Genomic DNA, 11075 nt, shown 5'->3' with positions numbered 1-11075 from the left:
GGGACTGTGGACCAAGTTCTGTGAATGATTCTATGGCCCAGGAGATCAAAGATCTCTAGGGCTTATCAGTAAGTCTTCTCTAAGACTGGGAAGTAGGTGCCTGGAGTTATGCCTGGATTAAATTTTGACTTCCTAGCCGTCTGATTTTGCACAAGTCTTATCTGTAAAGTGGGTCTAGTAGTGTCTATTTAATAGGGGTATTAAGAAGATTAAAAGCATTGAGATACACAAAGTGTTTTACACAACGCCTGGATTTTAGTAAACATCAGTTATTATTATTAGCATTCTTCCAGGATCTGCACACAAAGTGACTTACTGCTAATCAGTCGATAAACTCCTAGCAGAGCAGAAGGTTATGCGTGTGGTGATGTTTAAGTGGTACTGGGAAACTCTGGTTGCCTTGATGTTCTGAAACTCTACTGTATCAGATGGGTTCCTTTAAACATTGCTCTCTCTACGGGTCCTGTTTTTAAAAGCATGCACCTTCTGGAGGGCATCTCTTCATCCTTGTGTGGTTTAGTTTATCAGGTACTAGGTATTTTCCTCACGATGGCAGCCTGAGAACAGGGGACACCCAAGGGCTGGGATTTGTGTGCTCCAGGAGAAAACGGGGCATAGGATTGGGGCGTCTGAAAGAGGGCGAAAAGGCAAGGAAAAGGAGAAATGTTGCACAGCCTTATGGTCTCTCCCCTGCCATTCTGTTCCCCTGAGGTGTCAGAACAGCTTCTCTGTCTTCCCAGGGATTAGTTTACACAGACATTCCCTGTGGCCGCCCCCGCCCCGAGGCCTCCACCTTTGAAATCTGCAGAGCAGCCAGGGAACAAACCCGGCGCATGGCGCCACCTGCTGCCTGCCTGGCTCTCTGCTCGTGCACCCTGGGCTGGGATGGAACTTCTGTTCGTCTGGCACTACTGCCCTTGCTCATTTACCGGCAGCCCTGGGCCCCTCCTTGCTCTTCTCCGTGACACTAGGACTCCCTTGGTCTTGAAGCCGGGTGACATTATCGGGGTTTGTTTCCCAATGACTTTGAGGTTTGACAGCAGAGCACATTCTCTGGCAGATGAGGGGGCCTGAGGCTTAGTCTTATTCCGAGATTAAAAGCATTTCTTGTATGTTTGTGCTTTCCCAGCCTGGAGTGGTGGGAATAAGGCCGCTATGTTGACTTAGTGGAAGGAAGGGCTGACTCACTGTACACCTTCCCTGTACGTTACCAGCTCGAGATCTCAGGATGCGTTGGACCCTATTTTGGTCTCCGGAATTTGTCATCATTCAGTGCTATTTTCCCCATTATGCAGAGGTGGAGAGGGATTGAGGCGGGGGCGGGCCCCTGTCTCCATGGAGACAGTGACGCTGCCCCGCTAGGGGTTATTTGGAAGTGGGGCAGACCTAGGAGGCTGAAGAAGGCCTCGGACTGAACTCCCCAGTCCCTGGTGTTAGGGCCTTTCTCTTTCTTGTGCTTGGGAACATTAGCCAGCTCCATTTTAGAGGGGAGAACTGAGGCTCAGAAGGGGCAGCGAATCCCCTTGGGTCACAATGCGCCCAAGGGAAGAGGCAGGATCAACTGAGCCTAAGATCTCGCGTCTTAGGCTTTCCCCCAGAACCTGGGAAACCCTTCTTAGCTCCATTCTTCTTTGAGCTTACCGTCAAACAAATCCTAGGGCCCGTGGCCTTTTTGAGCGCTCCTAGAGTCGACTCTCCAAGACCTGCTCTCTAAGGTGCTCTTCCCCTTTAAGACTCACGGCTCTTCCCGTCAGGCTGCAACGCAGTCTTAAGGCCCCGCCTCTTCAGACAGCTTCCGCTGGGCCTAGGCCGCAGCAGGGCGGTCACGGCCCCTTTAAGTTTGAGCCCCGCCCCCTGACTCCCCGCCCCCCCTTCTCCCCTCCCCCAAGCCCGCACCTGGTGGCCCGGCGGGTCGTGCGGCGCGGCGCTCGGCGGTGAGCGCATGACCCGGAGGGGGCGCGGGACAGCGTCCCTGGGCCCTCCCCACCCTTGCGGTGGTCTCGCGGGTCCCAGGGGCGGGGCTGGAGCGGCAGCAGGGCCGGGGAGATGGGCGGTGGGGAGCCGGGAGGGACCGGGCCGAGCCGGGGGAAGGGCTCCGGTGACTTAGGGGGAGGGAATGCCCCTCTGCGGTGCTCACCGTATGCTGGGGCTGCGGGGGCCTGGGTATGGTCGGGCTGTTTTCCCACTCTCCCTTGCCCGGGCAGTGTCCCCGTCCAGCCCGGTTGTTGAAGCGTCCCCGTAGTCCCCCGGGTTCCAGGCCCCTTTGTGGGGGCGGCTGCTGGCCCCCAGCCCACGAGACCGTAGTCGTGGAGGCCGCTGCAAAGGCACAGGCTGGAAGCGGTGGCCTTTGAGGGGGGCGGCAGGAGAGAGTACCGACCTCCCTCGAACTCCTGGCAGAGGTGGGGGTCACAGCAAAAGGCACTGGGGTGGAGGGCGGCCAGTGCGGGGCAGACGCCTGTGTGCCTTCCTCAGGTGCGGGCAGAGTTGTGGGTCTGGGAAGAGTCTGGCTTCGGTACCTCAGTTCCAAACCTCCTGTGTCCATCAGAGAGCTGGCGGTCACCATGGCAATGCGGGAGCTGGTGGAGGCCGAATGCGGGGGTGCCAACCCGCTCATGAAGCTAGCCGGGCACTTCACCCAGGACAAGGCTCTTCGGCAGGAGGGATTGAGGCCTGGCCCCTGGCCCCCCGGAGCCCCAGCCTCTGAGGCAGTGAGTGGTGTTGAGGTGGAAAGTCCAGGTGGTGGTCTGAGGTGGAGGGGCTGTTTGTACATGTTGGTATAACTGCTTTCTCTATTGTGTTGCAAATCATAGTAGTTACCACTTAATGAGCGTTTACTAAACACTAGAAAACCTTGTGCACCTTTAAATAAAGGCAACCATTTTATGGATGGAGAAACCGAGGCTCAGATGCCTGTGGTCTTCATCAACCCCTCATTTTAGAGGAACTGCACCATTTTGCGTCTCTGTCTTTCTCTCTTAGGCCTCCAAGCCTTTGGGAGTAGCTTCTGAAGATGAGGTAAATAGACCAGTCTCTTTTCTGTCCCATTTTTCTCTTGCCCATTGTGTTTTTACCTTTAAACTTAGTTCACCCATATTTCAATTTTTGGGCTTTCCTGACCAAATGAGAATGCCTGCTTGTTTTTAAGTGTATTTTTTTTGTGCTTCTAAATCTATGCAAAGACAATTTCTGTTTGTGTGTCTCCAGTTTCTGTGTTTTCCTTTCCTTGTATCTGACATTGGGATCCCCCCTCCAGTAGGTCCTGTCTTTTGCTGGGGCCTCCTGACCCTATGGGTTCATTTCATCATTTCTCTTCTGGCAGTTGGTGGCTGAATTCCTGCAGGACCAGAATGCACCCCTTGTGTCCCGTGCCCCTCAGACCTTCAAGATGGATGACCTCCTGGCTGAGATGCAGCAGATTGAACAGTCAAACTTCCGCCAGGCTCCCCAGAGAGGTGAGTCCAGAGTCTAGTGGGAGGGGAGATTGTTTTCCATGTAGCCAGGGCCAAGGAAGGGGGTTCCATTGGATGCTGCTGGCATTGGGGAACTGAGATGCAGAACGAGACAGAAAAAGTGACAGAGTGTTTTTACGTGTACTCAGGGTTCTTTAGGCATGATGGAATGGTATGTATTGCTTCTGTCTTAGTTTTCTTTCTCTCTTTCTCTTTTAAGCCCCTGGTGTGGCAGACTTGGCCTTGTCTGAGAACTGGGCCCAGGAGTTTCTTGCAGCTGGAGATGCTGTGGATGTAACTCAGGATTATAATGAGACTGACTGGTCCCAAGAATTCATCTCTGAAGTTACAGGTGAAGCTTGTTATGCGAAAATCTATACTGGCTTCTATGGGGCAGAATTCTATGCCCTTCCCCTGTTCAGGGTGTAGCGTGATTACGATTTTTCTGGCCTCATGACTCATTTCTAGAGGGTTAGGGTACTGAACTCAGTTTCCCTTAGGTGATAACAGAATGAAATGTATATTAAACAGAGGACTGGGTTTGTACTCGATAAGAGCTTTTGGATAGAGAGAACGAAGAGGTAGGTTGTCCTTTTTGTTACCTGGAGCTTTATCACTGTGGTTTGGTGGAGAGGATCTGCAGATTGGATGGATGGCAGTGTTGCTGAAGAGGAGGGTATTCACTGCGGCACCTGGGATTCTGGCATTAAGTTATTTTGAACAGAACTGGGGCCTTCAGAGTATTGTGACGTTCAAGTGCCTGAAATATGTGGTTTTAGAAGGTAAAGACCATACCATGATGATCATAATAAAAATTAATAATGATAGTTATGTTCTAGGCCTTGTGTTACATGCTTTGAATGCATTGTCTACTTACTCTCCTTGAGAGTAGTTACTGTTTTTAGACCTAGTTTAAAGATAAGAGAATTGAGGCTTAGAGGTGAAGTGTGCCCAAGGTTACACAGCTTTGTCAGTGGTAGAGTTGGGATTTGATCCTGGATTTGAATGATTCCTGACCCTGCGGCCTTAACTGTGATGCTATACTGCCATGCCTGCAATTTATGCTCTTCTTGCTTTGCTACAGATTTAAAGGTCGCAGCCTAATTTTTCCTCTTTGAAAGCATCCATTGCTCCCTGCATCTTTTATGATTGATTCTTCTTGCCCTAAGCCTATCTAATCAGGGACATGGTGGGAAGGGCAGTCTCTTCAGCTTTCCTCTTCCTGCTTGCTCTCAAAAGTTAGCCTTTTTCCAGTTTAAGAAATCAAGAATAACAAGAGATACACATGGAGAAAGTTACAAAGTTCCAGGATCTCGGGGAGTCCCATCATCATGGTTCCTGAATTTTTCTGAGATGATTAAAGGGACTGGATTGGTTTCTACCCCCACCATTTTAATTTATGTTCTGTCTTGCTTTGCTACAGATTTCAAGGTCTCAGCCTAATTTTCCTTGAGAGCATCCATTGCTCCTTGCATCCTTTAGGATTGATTCTTCTTACCTTAAGCCTATCTGATCAGGGACAAATGTGTGTGAAGGAGGCCCATGTTTAGGATGGGCTTCTCCGCACACAAGAGAAAAACCCCAAATCTAAAAACTAAAACTCATCTTTAATAAGATCTGTGGGTCTGTTTTATCACGTGTCTCTTTCCCACCCATAAGTTGGAGTTAAGGTAGAACAGCAGGTGCTCTTGGCTTTGTTAATAGTGCTGAGCATTTTATCTTCTTAAGCTCATTAGAACTTCACAGTAACACTTACAAGGTGGATATTTTCCCCTCATTTTATAGATGAGGAGACTGAGATTTGGAAAAGTTAAATACTTTGTGCAAGATCATTGAATAATAGAGATGATAGTCAAACTCATGTCTGTGTGACTCTTGAGATTCTTTTTTTTTTTTTTTTTTGTTGAGACAGGGTCTTGGCTCTGTCACCGAGGGTGGAGTGCAGTGGTGTGATCTCTACTCACTGCAACCTCTGCTTCCTGGGTTCAAGGAATTCTCCCATCTCAGCCTCCTGAGTAGCTGGGACTACAAGTGTGTTTCACTATGCCTGGCTAATTTTGGTATTTTTAGTAGAGACAGGGTTTCACCATGTTGGCCAGGCTAGTCTTGAACTCCTGACCTTAAGTAATCCACCTCAGCCTCCCAAAGTGCTGGGATTACAAGCGTGAACCACTGCACCCTCCCTCAAGTTGAGATTCTTTGTGAAATTGCCACAAGTTAAAATCTGAACCATAGCAAAGACCCTCTCCTAGACAGAAACTCAGTTTTTCACATAAACCATAGACTTAAGTGCTATCTCTTATCACAGAGGGGCTTCTGTTGTAATGTGGGCATTAGTCATTGTTGATAACTCAAAAAAATCATTGCTACTATGAGCATTGAGATGGATGAAATTTTTGTTACAATTGCCTGAATTGCGTGCAGCCAGTAAAATCTTCCTTAACTTGAAATGAAAAACAACCTTAGAAAAACATGTTGGATCTGTCTCACCAGTTAAATGCTCCTAGTAGAGCTCTTCTAGTATTTTGTATATTCTTTGGGAATTGTGCCTGTTTCACAGAGGCAGAGGCATGCACACCTTAGAACTGGAATTGAGCTGTTTGAAGTCTGCCTTCATACATATGTCTTCTTGCAGCAGTATATTGCTTTGCATGTAGTAGGCCTCTGGTATTGAATGAATGAATGGAGGTCTGGGAGAAAAAGCTAAAGGAAAGGAGTTGGTTTTGTCATAACTGACTTTTTTTTATTATCCTTCATTTTTAATTATAGCATTTGTGGCTGATACATCAATTGTGTAGGTTAACCGTGGTTTTGTAGGTAAGTAGATTTTGAGATGAAAGAAGGCTATACTCTTTAAGTTCTTATTTTAAAATCTTCATTGTTAAGAGTCAAAATCAACTTTAAAAAGAACTTTGCAGCTCAGTTATTTAAATTTAAATTTTTTATTTGGAAGTACTTAGTTTTCCTGGAAGTTGCAAAAAAAAAAAAAAAAAAAAAAAGTATAAGAAGGTTCTGTGTACCCTTTACCCAGTCTCCTCCAGTGGTAACATTTTACGTAACAGTTATGCAGAGATCAAAATCAAGAAATTGCCCTTGTTTCAATCATCAGAGTTCTTTAGGTTTTACCAGTTTCACATGCCCTTATTTGTGTGTGTGTGTTTTATGCAATTTTATTAAATGTGTAGATTTGTGTAAGCACCATCACGATTGAGATACAGAACTATTCTCTCACCACATGAAGCTCATTTTTTTAGCTTACCTTATTTTGTGATGGAATTCCCATCTTAAGTCTTCTGGGCCAAAAAATCTTGTGTTTGCTCAGATCTGGAGATAAAACACATCTTTCAGGGTTCTTAAATTTAGACAGCTTCGGTTGACATGGTATATGAGGTTCATATGATAATCGTGAGAGATAAACCTGCACTTTCATGGGAAAAGCCACAGATAGCAGTAGCAGAAGATAACTGGCAACAGATCTTTTCTGGATGGTGGAGGAGAGGCTTTGGAATAACAGTCTTATTGTGATGTTTTCTGTTTTTGGTACAAGTTTGCCATGAGCAGACTAATGATAATAGCTAACATTTGTTACTGTGTGCGTTGGTCTTCACAGCAGCCCCTACTGTTATCTCTGCTTTAACGATAAGGACATGGAAACTTAAGAAGGTTGAGTAACTCGTCTGAAGATGCACAGTGAATAAATGATGGAGTTAGGATTTAAATGTGGGTAGGCTGACCCTAGAACCTGTATTCTTCTCCACAGTGCTGCTATTTAGCAGACACAGAAACTTTCATGAGTAAGTAGTAGCAAGTTCTGAGTTTTTGAATTTTGAGCTTGGGAAAGATGTGCCTAGAAGGAATGAGTAAACAATGAGAAATTATACGAGGCGCACATTTTGAGTGGGATATTTGGTGTCTAGGTTGTTCTCACTCTGCTAATCTATGACCTCAGGCAGGGGCGTCCCCTCTTTAGACCTTAGTTGCCTTGATCTCAGATGTATCCACGTGGATCTGATTTTCTGTAGAAATTTCTCAAAGGTTGTGAAGGCAATGTGTTACTCTTCTGATTCTTTTGGTTATTTGACTCTTTTGTTGGATAGGTTCCCAATGCCAAGAAATTCTGGGTCTTGTGGCTAATATGGCCAAATACCAAAATTTGAGGATGGCTTTTCTCAGCTCTGGGATTTTTTTCCCTAAACTGCCTCATATCTATTGTTAAGTCCTCATGTCTGTTGTAAAAATGCAAAGGTGCTTTGTATTTTTTCTGTTTTTTTTTTTTTTTTTTTTTTTTGGTCCTTGAGAGGACCATTTCATAGCAATGTGAAATATTTCCTGTGAATTTGAGGAGCACTTAGGACCAGAATATGCTTTTGTAAAATACTGTAGTTGAGAGTTAGGCACGATTGGAGAGTTGAGGAGGGAGTAGTTATTTTTCAACAGAATGGAACGAAGAATTTCAACTAAGAATGGAACTAAGGAACTAGGAGATCTTAAAGTCTCTTTGAGTATTAAGCATCTCCTTTCTGTCTCCACACTTGAGGCAACAGTCTCATTGGGGCAAATGGAAGAGAAATGCTTCCTGTAAGAGCTAGTGAGCAGAATCTGCATTGAAGTTTTGAGAGTCTTTGAAATTAAGAGACCGGATCTGTGGTCAAAAAACGATTGCCAACCATATTTCTTATTACATTATACGTGATATATGATATATAATTATATAATACATTATATATTATATATAAGGTATATGTATAATGTATAATGCTGTATGTGTATAATGTCTTATATACATTATATATAATATATAATGTAATAAGTAGTAATTATTTTTTATAATTAGGTGTATTCTGAGAATCTCGATCCTTTGTTTTTCACATTTGACATTTCGTGCTCAGATTTTGAGACTACTTTGTTGACGTTATTCAGGCAAAGTCTCAGTTAAAATGGAGTAAAAGTTTTAGTACTTTAATACCAAAGGGGTAAGTTGACTTTCTCACTGTTAAAAGCAAGGGCAGTCAGATCTTGAAACTAGGGACAGACTGCTAGTATCAGCTAATACTTTCACACCCCTGCCCAAATGTCCCTCTTTAATGCAAATTGGAGATAGTAGGTTCTCAACAAGAGAATGGAGTTCCCCCTTGGGAACTGTCCTTGTCCTGGGCCAGGAGAGGGGAATAGCAGGGGAAGATGGCAGACTAACGAGTAAGATTAGTTCTGGACACAGGGCAGAAGGAAAGAACACTGCAGGCTTGTAGCTTCTCTTTGTTTCCTTGTTCTTTAGGGCCCGCAGTCAGTCTCCTTGTTTTTTTTTCTGGCCTCAGGATATAAAGGGCAAAGTCCTGGAGGTTGAAAAACAGTTCAGCACCCTCATTGACTTTGTTGCCTTGATAGGTTTATTCTGATGTTGCAGCAGTCCCCTTCGTCACTAGAGCTTCTGAGACAGTTTCTAGGTTTAGACTGAAAAAACATAGCTACTCAAAGATAATCAAAAGTGAGAAAAGTCAGAATAGTGTTTACTTCTGCGGGCTGGGAGACTGAGGTAGCCTGTGAGGGAACTGTAAACATTCTGTATCTTGATCCGGGTGGTGGTTATGTGAGTGTATTCATAAGTGGAAGTTAGTTTAGCTGTACACTACGTTTGGTAGACATTGTATGTAGACATTGTATGGTTTCATATTTGTATGTTACATTTCAATTAAAAAATGAAAAAACCCACCAGACATCCATAGGGAAGAGCAGATCCATGCATCTTTCATTCTAACCTAGCATTCCACTTCTCTGGTTCTCTTGGTAGGCAGATTACAATGAAATAAGGCTCCTTTGGCCGGGATTATGTGAACTCTGGGTAGAGGGAGAACAAGCCAGAGGGTTGGTTAAGGAACAGGAGCCCTTCTGTGCTCCCTTCACTCCTTACTGGCTCTCTGCTGTACTTTTGAGGAAAGTGAAAGCCCTTCTGCTTCCTATTTCTTACTGAAATATCTTGTACTTCAAGCAAAAGAGTTTAGTTCTTAATCCTTTCCTGAGCTTCCTTATTTGATCTCCTGTTCCCAACTCTCGGTAAATTTCTGCCCCAGGCTCCTTGAGAATGGGTTGGATATTGAGTTTGTTGAAAATTTAGTAGTATATTCTTTTGACCAAGGGTTTCTGAAGGAGTCAACAGAGCTTTGTCTGCTTTGGTGTGGCTAAGAGGGTCAGTTGAATGTGGACACCTCTTTCCCTTTCCCTGATCCCACACTGAATGAACCCGTGTGATTTCCCCACCTCTCTGCTCCTTGCAGACCCCTTGTCTGTGTCCCCCGCCCGCTGGGCTGAGGAATATTTGGAGCAATCAGAGGAGAAGCTGTGGCTGGGAGAACCTGAGGGAACAGCCACCGATCGCTGGTGAGTTCAGCTGCCTCTTTCCAAATCCTGTGAAAGGAGTATGGAGAGTTTTCCCGCCTCCTCTAACCTCCTCTGTCCACGTTCTCAAACCAACTTACTTTATTATTTAAGATTTCCCGTTGGATTATTACTCCTGTGAATTTATGGTTCAAATGTACTCAAGGACTGGGTGGTTGTGTGCCTGTACTCGGGAAACTGAGGTGGGAGGATTGCTTGGGCCCAGGAGGTCAAGTCTAGCCCGAGCAACATAGTAAGACCTTGTCTTTAAAACAAAAAAAACAAAAGCACATGCATGTGCACACACAGAGCCACACACACATACACATATGTATACATGCATACATATATACATGTGTATGTACATGTGTATATATACGCATACATGTATACACATACACGTATACATATATACACATGTAGATACATACACATGTATATATGCATGCACATACACATATACATGCATGCACATACATGTATATACATACATGCACATATGTATACACACATGTATATATACATATATACATATCAGCTGTATTTGGGAGGAAGGGAGTTTTCAGGCTGTTTTAAAATATATGTATATATGTAAATATATATATTTTTCAAGAATCCTAACTATCCTATATGAAGTTCATAACTACATCTTAAAGCTCATAATTTTACCTTGTTCCCTTCTTAATTTTGAGCCTGCTACTATCCCATCTGTATGCAAAGATGTGTTTGGGAAAGGGAGAGGTAAAAGGATGTAGCTAGTACTTTCACACTCCTGCCCAAATGTCCTTCTATAATGCAAATTGGAGTTTGTAGGTTCTCAACAGAAGAATGGAGTTCCCCCATAGGAACTGTCATTGTCATGGGCTAGGAGTGGGGAGTAGCATGGGGAAGGTGATGGCAGACTAATGTGTAAAATTAGTTCTTACCCGTTCCAGGTATGATGAATATCATCCTGAGGAGGATCTGCAGCACACGGCCAGTGACTTTGTGGCCAAAGTGGATGACCCCAAATTGGCTAATTCTGAGGTGAGCCACATCCCTCTGCTGCTTTGCCCAGCAGAGCTGGTTTTGGAAGGCAAGACTCTTGCTTCTCTTACCCCAGTTTAAAGAGAAGGAGAAGAGATCCTGGGTCTCTTCCTTCCTGTATGTAGAACAGAGACTTAAGATCCTGCCTCTTCCTTCTAGTGTTCATTCCCTCGTCCCCTTGCCTACTAACTCTTTTTTCTGATGCCTTTTCACGTCTTTAGAGCCAGA

At 44.8% G+C, this 11075-nt stretch overlaps 1 protein-coding gene across 19 annotated transcripts in view; it reads left to right on the top strand.

Annotated features, from left to right (window-relative positions):
• The first annotated feature begins 869 nt into the window (after nt 1–869).
• The window catches only part of PEX5 (peroxisomal biogenesis factor 5), a 31516-nt gene continuing 21310 nt past the window's right edge, over nt 870–11075 (top strand). For 4 of the 19 annotated variants that reach the window (XM_025402824.1, XM_025402819.1, XM_025402816.1 and 1 more), the window contains exons 1-7: nt 1774–1934; nt 2546–2708; nt 2980–3015; nt 3320–3452; nt 3670–3801; nt 9722–9824; nt 10757–10847. In XM_025402824.1, coding sequence (XP_025258609.1) covers nt 2562–2708; nt 2980–3015; nt 3320–3452; nt 3670–3801; nt 9722–9824; nt 10757–10847 — 642 coding nt within the window. In that variant the 5' untranslated portion in view covers nt 1774–1934; nt 2546–2561. Of the gene's footprint in view, nt 995–1346; nt 1716–1773; nt 2400–2472; nt 2761–2979; nt 3016–3319; nt 3453–3669; nt 3802–9721; nt 9825–10756; nt 10848–11075 lie in introns of those variants that run through there. The other 15 variants (XM_025402825.1, XM_025402823.1, XM_025402814.1 and 12 more) reach the window with 9 other exon arrangements.

Source organism: Theropithecus gelada, chromosome 11 (assembly GCF_003255815.1).
Source record: "Theropithecus gelada isolate Dixy chromosome 11, Tgel_1.0, whole genome shotgun sequence".
NCBI classification, from domain to species: domain Eukaryota; kingdom Metazoa; phylum Chordata; class Mammalia; order Primates; family Cercopithecidae; genus Theropithecus; species Theropithecus gelada.
The sequence above is the reverse complement of the archived record's forward strand: the minus strand, read 5'-3'. Positions and strand labels throughout refer to the sequence as shown.